At 38.5% G+C, this 17543-nt stretch overlaps 1 protein-coding gene across 4 annotated transcripts in view; it reads right to left on the reverse strand.

Annotated features, from left to right (window-relative positions):
- Positions 1-17543, reverse strand: part of Pka-R1 (protein kinase, cAMP-dependent, regulatory subunit type 1) — a 145399-nt gene that overhangs the window by 74478 nt on the left and 53378 nt on the right. For all 4 annotated transcript variants that reach the window (XM_090375903.1, XM_090375899.1, XM_090375901.1 and 1 more), the window contains exon 3: positions 16406-16497. In XM_090375903.1, the coding sequence (XP_090232029.1) occupies positions 16406-16497 (92 nt within the window). The remainder of the gene's footprint in view (positions 1-16405; positions 16498-17543) is intronic.

Genomic DNA, 17543 nt, shown 5'->3' on the forward strand with positions numbered 1-17543 from the left:
AACTTTCTATATTGCTTACAAATTATTGTTTTTTGTAATTTTTGATTTAAATTTAGTAGTATGGTTATTATTTATGTTTCTCTGATTAGTTGGTGAAGTTGTTTGTTACTTGGCCCCAGAAGTTGCTTAAACCAGTCGACTTCTGCCACCATTGTTACAGTATTGATATAGTATTGATATAGCTACTTGAAGATTTTTTATTTAGTTTTGTGGTGGTGTGTATTAGTATCTGAAGTGTTTTAGTTACACCTATAAACCTAAAAATTTATAGCAATACAAACATGATTTTATATCTTTTATCTTATGGTTTTGTGCTGTTTTTAAATTAAATTTAGACTAAAATCATGCCTCAGACAAGAGCAGAAAAACAAAGGGTTGAAAGTAACTGGCATGCTTTGGTTCGGGAAAGAATCAGGATTATGTTATGTGTTATTTGTGCTCTCTTTGCAAAGCTAGCTTTAGTTTTTTTTTTAAAGGATTCCTTTATGTGTAATTGTTGCAAAGGGCATGACAAGATTAAGTGCAAATTCAGCGTTCTGATGAAGGACGTGCAATTAATGGTAGTAATTGCACATTCAGATACAAAGTTCTCTGAATAGTGCAGACAGGCTGCTAGAATAGCTCATAGCGTTTTGTCAATGATATACAGGTATTCTGTCAGCAGGGATAAGGAGGTGATTATCCTGTTGTATAAGGCAATGGTTGGGTCACATTTTGAGTACTGTATACAAGTCTGAAAGCCCCATTTTTGGAAGTGAGCCATTGGAATGGGTGCAGAGAAGAGAAAGGTCAAGGTGTGTTTGTTTTAATTGTGGTCTCCAGGGTTTCCCCTATATACCGCAGTAGCATCTGAAAAGGCAAAAGGCCAAGGCCAGCAAGTGTATATATGTAGGTGTGTAAGTATGTGTGTTGTTATGTTGAGTGCCAGCAGATGGCAACTTCGCAGCCAGGAAACAGGGGACACCTGGTTTCCTGCCCTCTGACTCCCAACCTTGGCCACAAGGAGGCGTGCTAGGGACTGCTTTTAAGTTGAAACTCTTAATGGGGCTATCAGGCAAGCCTGGGAGCCCCAAGGTGTTTAGGGAAAGGAAGTGGATATAAGAATGAGAAGTATGGGAATTGGAAGGGAAGGGAAAGTTGGATAGAAGAGAAGGGGAAGAAGAAATAGACATCCCCTGAAATAGAAGAGAAAGTAAAAATACAAAGTATTCAGGTATTTTATGAAAAGGAAAATGGGTAATAGAATGAGAAGTATTGAAGCAGGGGGAAGGGGAAATAGAGATAAAAAGTAGGGGAAGATGAAAAAGGCATCCCCTAGAAGAACGAGTAACATAGAGTAAGAAAGTACAACAGATTTAAGAAAGACTAGTGAACAGATACTTAATTTAAACTTAAGACTAAATATCAGTCAACCATAAACAATAACAACAATATGTACATTGGCTCTAGCTTTAGACCATCCCACAATACAAGTGGGGAGACATTAACAAATCAATTCTATTTCCTGAATCCTAACATTATAACATTAGGTGAACAGGAAACAAAGAAAATCATGTTTAGACAAAAGCTAAGTTCAGTTTTAAGCAGAGAAGAGCAATGAAATTAATGAGGTGAGCAAAAGGGTGATCTTCCTAAGAAAGGCTTTAGCTTTAAAATTGCAACATCTGGAGACTAGGCATCAGCCAGCCAATCTGCTCAAGGTGTTTAAGGTTTGAATGGATTGAATAAATCAATGCTGATGAAATCTTTAATCACCAAGCTTACTCAATGCTGAAGAACTAAGATGCTCAGACTACACATGTGAGGGAGCATAAATTCAAATTGAAGAAGAATGTATGTGGGGAAATTTGCCTTCAGCCAGTAGGTGGCTAATTGTTGGGGGGGGGGGAACTCTTCTATGGTATTGTAGAGGTGGGTAGCTTGAATAAATTCAAGGAAAAACTAGACAAACTCTTTGAGGGGATGGACTGGTGATGTGGGAAGCATTAACCTTTTTTGTTTTACTTAGCTGATGCTGTACAAGCTTGCATCATTTGCCACTACTGATACTAATAGTTAAAAACTTCTTGCAATGACAGTTTTTGTTATAATTAATTCTTCTTTGCTTCTCCTTATCTGGGGGGGATATCCTCAACACCCCTTTCAAGCTTCTGACTCCATTCAAGAGAGGAGAATGAAGCTAATTAATGACCCATCCCTGACAGTCTCTCCACTTTCTCTCTCACAAACATTCAGTTTCTGCTGCATGCCTTCTCTATAGATATATCCATGGGCATTGGTCTTCTGAATTGGCATCAATATTTCCCCCTCCCACTCTCTCCCAAATTAGTCTGAACATGTGCTGCAACTATTTGGCATTCAATCATTTGCTATCTAACTCCAAACTCACAGAACCAACTTTTCCTCTTCCTCCTTTATCTCTTCTACTTCTTTTTTCTAGTTCAAGCTTCCTTCACATGTATTTCCCAAAAATTACAATCTACAAAAATTCAGATCTAATGTGAACAAGTATCTTCTGTCTTAGCTTGAATCCCATCCACAGTACTAAGTACTATAGGTTCTAATACCTTTTGTGGTTGGGATTTTCATTAAAAAATAAAAAAAACTCAACAAGAGTACTGAACTGATGACAGCCAACATTGGCTAAAACTCTGTAATATTGGTCAGTGACAGTTTTTTTTTGTAGGTAAAGGGTGGCTTTTAATAATTGTCCTTGATACTTACTTTTCCTAACCTAAATTATCAAAATGAAATTTATGTCTGGTTAAGTTAAGAAAATGAGAATAAGTTAATAAAATATTTATTTCTAATTTACAGTTAAAAGAAGATAAAGTGCTCATTCATGAAATAATCAAGTGCTATTTATAGCAGTCTGCCGTGTATTGCTCTATCTGATCTGATTACAGTTCTCTAAAATCCTCCATAGAAATGGTTAAAAATAACCGAAACAAATGTATACTGTCTACTAGAAGCTGCAGTTTAATGAATAATTTTTGTACTAATATAAGATCTGTATTCAGATATAGTGAGAATTAGGAAATTTAGGGGGACCAGCTGAATTCGACAGGCAGTGCTCCTTCAGGATAACACGAACAGACTTCAAAGATGGTCAGAGAAGTGTTTTGATGCAAAGTCTTACACTTGGGGAACAGCAACCCACAAATAAATTATACACTTGGTTGGGTTAAATTAAAAACAGTGGAGAAGGAAAGGTATTTAGGAGTTAAGATACTGGCAGCAAAACATAACTGGAATGCAAAACTGGATGATGCAGGAAAAGTGCAGTCAATCATGTGATAATCACACAAGGTGACCACGTGATGAGTTACGTAAAGAATTCCATAACTCAAAAATTACATATTTCAAAACAATTTGCATATAAAACATTTGATCAAAAAGTTAAGTGAATGGGCTTGTGATACTTGAATGCATAATGGTAGCTAAGAGATATTGGAGCTTAAACAAGCATCTTTTGAGCATGTACAGACCAAGTTTTAACTTGTTACAGGTCAGTCTAACAGAAAGCTACTTTGTGAATAATTGTTTTTCTCATTTGTTGTGCATATTGAAAATGACAAAACCTGAACAATATGTAAATATTAAATTTTGTTGTAAATCAGCCACAGAATCACATTAAATGCTCATTACAGTTTACATAGATACTCTGATTAAAAAACAGTTTAATTAGGTTCAAAGGTTTCATGACAGCAGAAATTTTTTGCTTAAAGATGAAGCATTTATCCATCAGTATCTCAAAATGGATTCAACTGGACTGACAAATAACAATTTGAGAAACTTCTAAGGAGATGTCTCTCTCTTTCTCTCATTTAGATCCGCATTTATCTGATGATATGGGTCAAAGCAATGCTTGCACTCACCTTAAGAATTCTCATTTTTTGCCACAATAGTTGATATTGATAAAATGTTCTGAGGGTAGCAATGTTTCAAATGAGGCGTAAGATAAAGTTTGGAACAAAAGCCCAAATAACCTCAAGGAGTGTGTCAGGGTAGTAAACTACAGAAGATTACTTAGTCTTAACTGTGTCTACAGTAAGGTCAGGAGTGTTGTCAATAAAACAGCTGAATTTGAACTCCTGGTTAGGACAACTAATGCTGATATAATAGGGGTAACAGAAATGTGGTGTCACCTGGAAACGACGATGTTCGCTAATGTATATATTATGCATTTAGGAAATATACGGAAGATAGAAGGGGGAGACGAGTCACGCTTCTTATGAAAAGCGACCGGAGCATGAAAAGAGCTTTTGCTGAGTCTGAAGTTAGATCTGCCAGCACAGAATGTGTGGTATGAGTTAGTTGGAAGCAACGGTATAATGACAGTGGGAGCAATCAACAGACTGGAAGATTGTGAAGCGTATGATGAGAGTCTCTACATCCAGATGGAATGGGAAAGTAAGTGAGAATGTCTTATTATGGAATATGTGATGGAATTATGGATTTATGTGATGTGTAATAGAGCCACTGAAAAGGTTCGACAGGCAAAGGCAGTTTATGAGAAATCACTAGCAAACAGAACAAAGAAGGGGGATAAAGAATTCTTCACATATATAAATGCCAAGAAGAGCAGGACAAACCAGATCGGACCTTTATGTAAGGGAAAGGGGATAGTAATAAATACACCAGCTGCCGTTGCACATGAACTCAACAGTTATTTTGCATCGATATTTACAAATGAAAAGCCTTTTGTGGCAATGGGAAATTGTGGGAGCGAAGTTAAAAAATATGTAATTAATGATATTGAAATTTCGCAAGATTATTTAATGAAAAAACCTTCGAGCCTACAGACCAGTAAGGCTCCTGGAGTTGATGGAATATACCCTATAATCTTAAGAGAGGCGGCAAGCGAGTGCATTGAACCATTGAGGCTAATTATGCAAGCATCACTAGACTCTGGGGAGATTCCCTTGGATTGGAAAAGTGCAAATATATCTCCCATACATAAGGGTGGCTCTAAAAGTGAAATTGGAAATTATTGACCTGTCAGTCTGACTTCAGTAGTAGGGAAAATCATGGAGGCAATGATCAAGGGTGGAATTCAGGATCATTTGGATCGAATTGAAATTCTCAAGAATACTCAGCATGGTTTTGTAAAGGGAAAATCATGTTTAACAAATCTGGTTTGCTATTTCGAAAGGGTCACTCACGAGCTGGATTTAGGGAATAATTTCGACATTGTTTATTTAGATTTCAGCAAAGCTTTTGACTCAGTCCCACATGAGTGGTTTCTTTATAAGCTGGAACAGGTTCGAATCACTGGGAAAATCCTTAGATGGATAGAAGGATGGCTTCAGGGCAGGAGGCAGAGGGTTGTGATAAATGGCTATTCCTCAGATTGGGTTGATGTAAGAAGTGGGGTTCCCCAAGCATCAGTATTAGGACCACTGTTGTTTTTAATTTTCATAAACGACATTGATGAAGGGATAGAGGGCGTGATGTCTAAATTTGCAGATGATGTTAAAATTGATAGAGTAGTTAATGATCACTGTCAAGCTGAGCTTCTTCAGAGAGACCTAGATAAACTTCAGGAATGGTCAGAAAAATGGCAGCTGTGCTTTAATCCAACAAAGTGTAAGGTATTACACCTGGGAAACAGTAATCCCAAAAAAACTTATTCACTTGGTGGAGTTCAACTAAACCCAGTACTGGAGGAAAGGGACTTGGGTGTTACGATACGGTCAGACATGAAATTCTCTAAGCATTGTAAACGGGTTGCAAGGAAGGCCCATGGTGTCCTATCGATGATCTATCGAACTTTTGCAAGTAGAGATAGGGACATGATAATCCCATTATATAAGGCATATGTTAGACCACACTTGGAATACTGTGTTCAAGTATGGAGATCGCACCTAAAGAAAGACATCGAACTTCTTGAAAGGGTGCAAAGACGGGTAACTCGCCTAGTGAGATCGGGAAAAGGGCGTCCTTATGAAGAAAGACTTCGAATATGTGGGTGGCAGATTTTGGAAACTAGACACCTTAGAGGAGATTTGATTGAGGTATTTAAGGCTCTGAGATGCATCTGTAAAATGAATGAGGACAAAATTTTCAAGAGTATAAATGATGCTAGAACTAGGGGACATAAATTCAAGTTACGGGGGGAAATGTTTAGATTGGACTGCAGGAAGTTTTATTTTAGCCAGTGAGTTATAAATTACTGGAATAAGCTGCCTTCATGGGTGGTAGAGGCCGACAGTTTGGGGAAATTCAAAGGTTATCTGGATAGTACTTTCGGGTAAGGGAAGCGCATAGGATGATAGGTTTAATTTCCTTTTTTTTTTTTTTTTTTTTTTTATTAATTATTATTATTTAGTTTTTTTTTTTTATTATTTTTTTTTTATCATTGTTTTGTTCGGATTTTTTTTTTTTTTTTTTTTTTGGCTGGTGCAGCATAAGCCATAGGCTTTCTTGCACCATGCGGCCGTTACTAATACGGATTGATTGGAATAAGTGGGAGGAGAAACTCACCATGGGGAAAATTTTTTTTAAATAAACTAGATGATTATTATTTGTATCAGCATGTTAGAGTAAGTACTAGGGGTGAGAATATTCTTGACTTCATCATTACTAAGAAATCAGATGATATTACAGGATAAGTACAGGAACCACTGCTAGGAAGTGATCAAGCAATCGTCAGTTTTTTTTTTTTTTTATGTGAACCCCAAACACGAGAGGTATTAGAACCTATAGTACTTAGTACCGTGCTTGGGTTTGAGGTTAAGAAGACGAAAGAAGATATTTGTTGACATTGGACTTGAACTTCTGTAGACTGTAATTTTCAGGAAATACGTATGAAGGAAGGTTGTTCCAGAAAACAGCAGTTGAATGAATAAATGAGGAAGATGAAAAGTTGGTTCTGTGGGTTTGAAGTTGGACAGTAAATGGATGTTGGCTGGTGGCGGCACGTGTTCGGACTGTTTTGAAAGAGAGAGCAGGAATTATAGAAGCCAATTCAGAAGAACAGTGCCCATGGAAGTATCTGTAGAAGAGGCATGCAGCAGAATTGTTTGTTATTGTTTGTTATTTTGGTTTTTAGGAGCATTAGCAACTAAAGCCATATTGCTCCGGGATATGCGGTGGTCATTCCCTGACCTTTCCGCATTCTCCGTATTTGGTGGTGACGGGCTCGAACCCCGGTCTAATCAAGAAGCGTGTGCTATGCACTGCTGCTCCTTCCCACCTGGCTACGGAGGCGCCGCATGCAGCAGAAACAGTGCGTCTATGAGAAAGCGAGTGGAGAGACTCTGTTAGAGATGAATCATTAATTAACCTAACTGCCCTCTTCTGAATGGAATCAAGAAGCCTGAGAGAGGTTTTGGGGGCACCACCCCAGATGTGGGAACAATATTCCATGGCAGGTAGGATTTGCGATTTATACAGAGTGAGCAGCTATTTGGAAGAAAAGTAACGCCGAGAGCGAAAGAGAAAACCAAGTTTTTTAGATGCAGAGGAAGCAATATTTGTAATGTGCTTGTGCCAAGAGAGATTAGAAGTCAGGGTAATCCCCAAAAGAGATATATCCTTTTGCCTAGAAATTGGAGTGTCACTAAAGATAAGCATAGGAGCAGAAGAATCCTTTTTGCGAGATATAAGACAAGACTGAGTTTTAGAAGGGTTGAAATCAACTAAGTTGTCTTTGCCCCACTGGAGAATTACCTGAAGATCGGCATTTAAGGAATTGGTAGCAGATTTTCAAGAAGTTGAAGCTGATTGAGCCGGACAAGGTTTCTCAAAATGGAAGTTGAATGCAATGTGCTATCATCGACAAAACTATGGAAAGGATTTCCAGTCAATGGAAGAAGGTCATTGATATACAAGAGGAAAAGAGTGGGGGAAAGAACTGAACCTTGGGGGACACCGGCATTAGTGGAGAAGTTAGAAGACAGAGAGCCATCTACCATCACCCTCAGTGAGCGATCAGAGACAAAACTGGATAACCAATTACTAAAAACAGTTGGCACACCATAAGATGGAAGCTTGTTTAGAAGACCTTTATGCCAAACACGATCAAAAGCCTTTGAGATGTCAAGAGCAACTACTTGTGTTTCACCGAACCTTTCCATTGAATTGGTCCATAAATGGGTAACATAAGTCAGAATATCTCCAGTGTATCGACACTGACGGAATCCATCCTGGTGATCGTTGATCAGACAGAAGGTTTCTAGGTAGTTTAAGAGTTGGCGGTTAATTGATTTCTCCATTACTTTAGAAAGAGTAGAAGTAATTGCAATGGGACGATAATTGGAGGGAGGATTTGTCACCCTTTTTAGGAACTGGCTGGATATGAGCAAATTTCCAAGCAGAAGGAAAAACACCTTTGGAATAAGAAAGTGAAAAAAGGCGGCAAAGAATAGGAGTAAGTTCAGGAGCACAGGTTTTGAGAACAAGTGGAGAAATACCATCAGGACCTGGGGCTTTCTTAGCATCAAGATTCATCAAAATCCTTCTGATATCCTTTTGACGGAAGACCACGGGAGGCATTGAATGGAGCGTGCTGGGAATGGTGGGAGGTGTTTTACCAAGATTATTAATACATGAGCTGGAAGAAAAATGGGATGCTAGCAGGTCAGCTTTATCCTTGGCTGAAGTGGCAACAGAACCATCTGGTTTGGACAGAGGTGGGAGCAAAGATGGGCAAAAGTTGCGGCCAATAGCTTTGGCAAGAGACCAGAATGCTCGGCTACCATTAGGGCAAGAAGCAAGTTTTCTACTCTTAGCCTGTTCAAACTCTAGTTTGGACTGATTAATAACTGCTTTACAATTGTTGCGAGCTTTGGTGTAGGCAGAAAATGAAACTGAAGAATTAGAAATAAGCCAATTACGATATGCAACATTCTTCTCTTGGACAGCCTTAGCACATTTATTGGAAAACCAAGGTTTAGATAAAGGACGAGATTTTAAAGTGGAGTGTGAGATAAGGGATTCCATTCCTGCAAGAATAATTTCACTGACACGATCTGAGCAAACGTTGACATCAGAAGTTTTGAAACAGTAATCCGACCAAGGAAAAGAAGTCTCGCAGATCATCCCATTTTGCATTCTTGGAATGCCAAACAACAATCACCAAGTTGTGATCTGAAGTGCCTAAAGGACCTCTCACTTCAACCGTGTACTTAGAAGGGTTGTTTGTGAGAAAAAGATCAAGTGTATTGGCTGTATGATTAGGATTGTCCGGTATTCTTGTAGGTAAATGAACAATCTGTGCTAGGTCATTAGTAATTGCAAAAGCCTCAGCATCTCGACCTGCTGGGTCAGTGTGACTAGAAAACGGAAGCCAGCTGGAGTTGTGAACATTAAAATCACCAAGGAAAATTACTTCACTGTTAGGAAAGTTGGACTGAAGAAAGTCAAGTTGCAAAGAGAGGAAGTCAAAGAGCTCCAAGTGATTAGTGGAGTTGGGAGAACGGTAGAGACAACAGATGAATTTGACACAATGAGGTAGAGAGATTTTAAGCCAGAGAAGATCAAAGAGAGGAGATTCCAAATTGCCAAGTCTCTGACAGGGAATATCAGAACGGACATATGCACAAGTACCACCTTTGAGGCGAAAGGAATCATACAGCGAATAATTTGGGCATCTGAGATGAGCAGTAGATGAATCAACTGATAACTGAGATTCTGTCAGAAAAAGTACATGGGGTTTGGCAGACTGCAAATGGAAATGGACATCGTTGAGATTAGAATTGAGACCACGTATATTTGTGAAATGAACCAGGAAGTATTTGGGAGGTTTAGATCTTCAGATAAGCTTACTCTAATAGTTTGACAATTCATGGTGGATTCAATAGTAAGGAAAAAGTCGGGGGGGGGGAGCATGCTGTATGAAGTAATGAAATTTTTGGATATGGTATACACATAGTAAGAATCTACCCCGATCCTTGACATAATGTGGCTTCGACAATGCACCCTGCATACACACTACTCGGACTCCCTCCAGTCACTATCTGGCAGAGCAGAGGTAGCAAGATTATACACTAGCTGATCTGGAAGCTTCCTAGAGAGTTACCAATAGGTTCAGTCCGGTGTACTAACTAGCGGGCGGCCTGCGAACACCGGTTTAGAGCTGTACCCTCGAAATATAAGGAATATTGGATCTCGCCACGACATTCATCATAATCTCAAAAGTCATCAATCATACTGCATGATGGAAGAGATAGGGAAGGGTTGACCGGAACTTAGCTCTAGAGACTAAACATGGGTTCCACCACTTCAAGCCTCCAATAAGCAAAGTGGTGGTATTTCACCGGTTGATGAGAGTCATCTACCACCTAGTACTGCCTGGTAACATAGAGGGGCGGCGTTCCTCCATGTGGTGTGGGCGCCACACCTCGACCCCTGCTTACGTTGGTTCACACCTGGGTGGTCACCCACCATGTACTTGTGCATGGAGGTTATACCCAGGATTACTAACAGTCCCACTATCGTGAAGGTGCAAGCAGAGGATTTGGCTATCACAGACCGTCCGGACTTCGCCGAAATTGGGTCCACTTGACTTGAGTGTCACCCGAATATCAGTTCCATCAGCGTTTTAGACTCCCAGGTAGCAAGTACAGCTGGTCTGGCATATCTGAGAGAATGTCTGTGACAACCTCAAGGACCCATTGGAAGATGAAGAAATATTTGCAGTAGTTAAAGGTAAAGGCACAGGTTTTAACTACAGAAGAGGGGACTTTGACAGTTTAAGGCACTATATGGCATCAATGAAGTGGGTGATTTACCAAGGGAGGGCAAATACATTTAAATTATGGAATACTTTTAAAGCAAAATTCACAGAAGCCATGAATGCATACATACCATTAAAAAAATATTGCAGGAGGAGGATGCTGAAATGGGTGACTGCAGAGCTGGCTGGTCAAATAGAGCAGAAAAAGATAGAATGGGATAGTTACAGAGCGATGAAAAGTACTGAAGTCTACAACATGTACAAGCTGATCTGTAATAGTACCACAACAAGAATGTGATTAATGAATATTCTTCATGAGCTGGATGAATGAAAAAAATTGACAGTTTATTTAGATTTTAGCAAAACATTTGACTCTGTCCCTCATGAGAGGTTACAGCATAAGCTTAAACAGGTTGGGATTACTGGTAAGACTGGAAGTTGGATTGCGGGGTGGCTGCAGGGCAGAAGGTTGTGATTAATGAATATTCTTCAGATTGGTGTAATTGTCAGGAGTGGGTTCCTCAAGGATCGGTTCCCATTTTCACAAATGATATCAATAAAGGGATAGAAGGCATGATGTCAAAATTTGCACATGACGTAAAGATTGGTAGAGTCCTTAATGATCAGTGCCAAGCAGTGCTCCTTCAGGATAACACGAACAGACTTCAAAGATGGTCAGAGAAGTGTTTTAATGCAAAGCCTTACACTTGGGGAACAGCAACCCACAAATAAATTATACACTTGGTGGGGTTAAATTAAAAACAGTGGAGAAGGAAAGATATTTAGGAGTTAAGATACTGGCAGATACAAAGTTTTCTGAATAGTGTAAACAGGCAGCCAGGAAAGCCCATGGTGTCCTGTCAATGATTTATCAAATATTATCCTGTAGAGACAGGGATGTCATAATCCCACTGTATAATTGTAAGACCACATTTAGAATACTGTGTTCAAGTATGGAGACTTCATCTGAAAAAAGACATTCAGCTTCTTGAAAGGGTCCATAGATGGGTAACTTGAATGGTGAGATTGGTAAAAGGACGACTGCACGAGGAAAGACTGAATATGTGGGCTATAAGGCTTGGCAGCCACGCACCTCAGAGGTGACCTGATTGAGTTTTATAATGCTCTGAGAGGGATTAGTAAAATGAAGGAGGTGGAATTTTCACTGTTATAAAGAATTCCAGAACTTGGTGCCATAAATTCAAATTACAGGGGTTGAGGTTTAGATTAGATTGTAGAGAGCTTTCTTTTAGTCAATGAGTCATCGATTGCCGGAACAGTATGTCCTCCTTGCAGGTAGTTGAGGCTGACAATTTGAATAAAGTCAAAGGTCAACTGGTTACCTCTATGAGGAGGGAAGCATATAATTTGCATTTTGTTATCTACTGCTTTTTTTTTTTACCAGTGCAGCAAAAGCCTATGGCTTCCTTGCACTATTTGGTGAATACTATTACTATACGATTTTCTGGCTGTTCTGACTGAGGATTTAGATATGAGGCAAGTGAGTACCAAGTTTATTCCATGCAATCTCATTTGAGATTAAAGACAGCATCACCGAGTTCTTGTTTCATTTGAGCTGTTCAAGCTAGCTTGTTGGATTCTGCATTTCAGCAAAATTTATGAAAGATGAGGCAAAGCAAGCTGTGTTGGGTCCTGCATTTTAACAATATTTATGACAGACGGGGCATCTTAGGTGTATGGATATGTTATTGTTTGTTTGTTATTTTAGTTTTAGGAGCATTAGCAACTAAGGCCATATTGCTCCGGGGATATGCGGTGGTCATTCCTTGACCTTTCCGCATCCTCAGTATTTGATGGTCACGGCTCAAACCCCGGTCTAATCAAGAAGCGTGTGCTATGCACTGCTGCTCCTGCCCATCTGGCTACGGAGGCACCTATGGATATGACCTAGAGACCAAAGTTCAAAGCTCCCAATGGAAAACATTATCACAAAGGCCAAAAAAGGTGCAGAAGTCAAAATCACATGTGGGAGTCATGCTGATTGCATTTTTTGATAATGAGGGGATGCTGTTATCAGAATTCATTCTGTGAGGTGTCACAGTTAATGCAGTCAAGTGCTAAGAAGTTTAAAGAAGCAAAAAATGGAAAAAACAGGAAATAGAAGTCATCAACTGATTATGACAGCTTCAACAAAGACACTGTACCAGATTTTACGCCTCTCCGTAAATACTGAGTCAAATTTTTATTAACAACAATGGTATTATTGTTCAGAACTGGCTGTCAAGAGCATTTCCAAAACTGCACCAGAAAAAGATTTGAATTCAGTTTTTTTTTCATCTGGTTGAATATTCTCTGCCACTCAGCACTACCATGAGGAATTATTAAAATGTCAAGAAAAGACGGGATAATTTGTTTGTTTCATTGTGCACCTGTCAGTTTCCGAACCCAGGACCACTGTACATGAACTCTTTCTTAATAGCATCTGGTAGATTCTCAGGCTGAGATTGATATAACTAATCTGAAAAATGCCTATATCTTTACTTTTAATGATATTGATAAATACTGATATTGATAAATACTATCAAGAAAAGACGGGATAATTTGTTTGTTTCATTGTGCACCTGTCAGTTTCCGAACCCAGGACCACTGTACATGAACTCTTTTTCCTTTTTTTTTTCCTTTTTCCTTTTTGTGGAATTGATTCATTTCAATTTGGTTAAAAAAAAACCTTTTTCTCCGAATAGCATTATTGGATGACAGAATATTTTTTGAAATATTTTTGCTATAAGGAAACAAGCTTTTGTCTTAGGAATTCATGCTAGAAAGTCATCTGGTGCCAAACTAAGTCCACAATTTATCAAATTTACTCATAAAGTCATGCAGCGTCCCCATGAGTGTATTAAATTTCTGAAGTTGTAACACTTCATTGGATCATATCAGCATATGAATCACCTTGATTATAAAAATGAAATGTGTAAACCTACTGTTTTTTTTTTTAAATATAATAATTAGATTTACTGCATGACTTAGCATTATTAGCATTTTGCATTAGTTGAGATATATGATGCAAGAAAGCAAGCTTATAGAGCACCAGCAAAAAAAAAAAAAAAAAAAACACCTCTTCCCATTTCATCCATCTGGTCACTCCAAATGTTTGTCTAGTTCAGCATTAAATTTATTTAAGCTATCAACTTCCACAACAACAGATGGAACTCTGTTCTGGCAATCAACTATGCACTGGCTAAAGGCAAACTTCTGCACATCTATTCTCCAACTGTCTTTCCTCAATTTGAATCTATGTCCCCTCAGGTTCTTAATCTGAGCAAGGGGAAGTATCCCATCAGCATTGAGCCTGCTCAAGCCATTCAAAGCCTAGTACACCTCAATCAGATCACCTCACAGGTGCCTAATCTCCAGATGCTGCAACTTGCAGAATTTAAGCCTCTCTTGGTAAGAGAACCCCTTTGTTCCTCTCAACAATCTTGTTGCCCTTCTCTGTACTTGTTCTAGCAACTCTATATCCTTCCTAAAATGAGGCCTCCAGACCTGGTACACAGTACTCAAGGTGTGGCCTGACCATTGCCTTATACAAAGGTATAACTACCTCCTTGTCTCTGCTAGCAAAATTCCTATATATCATTGACAAAACTCCATGACCTGCTCTGGCTGCCCGTCTACACTGCTTAGAGAACTTCATATCCGACTGCACAATTACCCCAGGTCTTTTTCATTCTCCACCTATGTTATTATTGTTCAGAATTATTCAGTGTGGTACCACACAGTTGGTACATTTCTCTTGGGTTACTCCTACCCATTGCAGTACTTTATATTTGTCAATATTAAACTTCAGTTGCCACTTCTCAGTCCGTCTGCCTAACTTTTCTAGATCCTGTTGCAGTAGCATACTGTCTTTACTATCATTAACAACTCTGCCAACCTTTGTATTATCTGCAAACTTGGACATTCCACCTGATATACCTTCATCGATATCATTGATAAATACACAAAACAATGGACCCAGCACCGAACCCTGGAGAATTCCACTAATAACATTAGCCCATGTAGAGCAGTGTCCATTTATTTCCACTCTCTGCTGTTTCCCTCTCAATCATCCCTTTATCCATTGCAGCAACTTGTCCTTAACGGCATACCACTGCAATTTGTACAGGAGTTTTCCATTTGCAACAGTATCAAAAGCTTTCCTGAAATCCAAGTATATGATTTAAACTAACAGGTGTATAATTATTTGTGTCATCCTTTAACCCCCCCCCCTTTGTGAATTGGGGATACATTTGCATATCTTCAGTCCATGGGTACCTCTCCTGAATCTAAGGATGCTCTCATAATTATGGCTAAGGGTTTGCTTACTTCCCTCGCTGTCTCCTTCAATATAACTGGATAGATTCCATCTGTCCCAGGTGCCTTTTTTATGTGTTTAACTTCAACAATTTCTCCTCCACCTTGCTTCCAGTTATTACAAAATCATTTAGCCCCCTGTAACGAAGGGGAGGACAGAAGTTTAGTAAACTTCTGTCCTCCCCTTCGTTACAGAATTCCTCATGTACGAATGTAGATGCAAAATACTCAATCAGTTCATCAGCTATCTGAACAGGATCATCAACAGTCGAACCACCAACATCAAGTGGACCAATCTGATTCATCCACTTCCTTCTATTACATTGTTGCAGTTAAGAAGTCTTTGTTGTTTTTCTTTGCATCCTTTGCCAAGGATTTCTCATAATCAGCCTTTGCTTGCCTAATCTCCTTAGTGACTTGATTACAGACTAGCTTATATCTGTCCTAGGCTTCTGTGTCAATTGATAATATTTATGCATCCCACGCATTTTTCTTCTCTGCCATGAGCCTTATTAGTTCATCTGACATCCATTTAGGTCTAAATCTTGAACAGTATTTCTCAGTTGGTACGAATAGCCTAGTAGCTTCCAAGATTAATTCCTTGAAGGCTTCCCATTTAGAATTCGCTGTTTTTATCATCATCAGTTCATCTCGCTGTATAGAATTTAAAAACTGCCTGAGACCACTGTAGTCACCTTTAAGAAAACAAAAACCCTTCCCTTTACCATTGATGGTAATTACACCTTTAAATAAATCTCACATCAGTAGACTGCGATCGCTGTCACTTTGTTTTGACATTAATGATGTATTGTCTCTGTACCTGTTTCTCACTAGTCTTTTGTAATTGACAACAAAAGACAGTCATTATTAATTTATTGACAGGCAAAGGTGGTGTTTTGGCTTGGATTTCTAGACTTGATTAGCAAGGAACTTAGGAACTGAAAACATGTAGTTTATTTTCAAAGAAAATAAACTGCATATTTTCAGTTTTTAATAAACTTTATAAGTTCTTTTATTAATCTTTATTACTTTATAAATTGAGCAACGGTATCATCCCTCAGCTAATGTAATGCATTACACTGTAAATGAAAACCTGAAGAATAAAGTTTGATCTTTTTTTAATTTTTACTTTTCTTTTAATCTTTTTTAAATATAAGTTCCAATATTTCTTTATATTGAAAAGGTGAATGTTAAGGAGTGGTTACCTTTTGTTATTTTCCTAAGTTTCTACTACTAAATATTAGAACGGATGTGACCACTTCTTGTTTAAATAATTGCTTTTAATGGTAATAAATGGCAAAACTGTGTTAAGTATTCAATTATCATTTGTTTCAAGGATATTTAACATATTTTAATTTCTATACACAACTAAGTAGAGACATGAATTACAGTATAACAGTGACATACCTTCTTTCATTATCATCTAGATGGGCAAACAAGAGATTCTTTTCAATGGCTTTGGACAATGCAGTCATTGTTTTATAGTCTTTGGGGACAATCTATACAAAAAAAGAACCACAGAATTTTAATAACTAATTAGCACGTCTATTACAGTTTTTTTTATTTATTACCAGGGGTGGTCCCAGGATTTTCTAGAGGAGGAGGAGGAGGGTTAAGGAAGTGTTCCAAGGAACCATTAAGCTTTAATTATCATCATATAGCAGTAAAAAACTTCACATTATTTTGATTGTAAGGAAGGGGGGCTTTAGCGCCTTTAGCCATTACCTGAAACCACTCTTGTTTATCACCAATCTTCTCGAATAACAACTTACACAGTGCATTGGCACAACAGTAAAGTGAAGGCACTATATAAACACAAAAGCGTGGAAGTAATTCTGCTGCACGGAGGATGTGATCAAAAAAGGATCTGAAAATGCATTCAGTGCACATTATCTATTCATGTGTGCACAAATTGCAAGATGGGTCAGTGGTGAATAGAAATGTAGTGGATCTTCATGGAGAGTTTCTGATGAAACAGCAATAATAGTAACAATGAACTACTTGTGCATGGAAAGTTAGCATATAAATCTCTATAGCACATGTCTAGTAGCTGGAGTGTCAAAATCCAGAATCCACTGCATTGTGAAAAAAAAAAAAAAAAAAAAATCAGTGCGATCCTTACAAATGGCAAGACTCTGTAGCCAGGTGGGAAGGAGTAGCAGTGCGTAGCACATGCTTCTTGATTAGACCGGGGTTCAAGCCCGTCACCACCAAATACGGAGGATGCGGAAAGGTCAGGGAATGACCACCGCATATCCCGGAGCAATATGGCCTTAGTTGCTAATGCTCCTTAAAACCAAATAACAAACAAACAAATGGCAAATTCATCAGGCAGTGAGTGTAGATAATCAAGATTGATGTTTGAATTCCCATCAATGGGCATTTTTGTTTTCCCAGTGCTTATATCACAACATACTGACTCAACATTGCAATGGCTACTACTGGAAGCACCGGCTTAAATTTTATGTGCTTCTTAACTAAGAGCATACCCACCCAATTTGGTCCTGTTGTCAGAAAAGTTGACTGGGACTACCTAGTTTAATAA

Source organism: Mastigoproctus giganteus, chromosome 6 (assembly GCF_048544385.1).
Source record: "Mastigoproctus giganteus isolate SK-2022 chromosome 6, ASM4854438v1, whole genome shotgun sequence".
NCBI classification, from domain to species: domain Eukaryota; kingdom Metazoa; phylum Arthropoda; class Arachnida; order Uropygi; family Thelyphonidae; genus Mastigoproctus; species Mastigoproctus giganteus.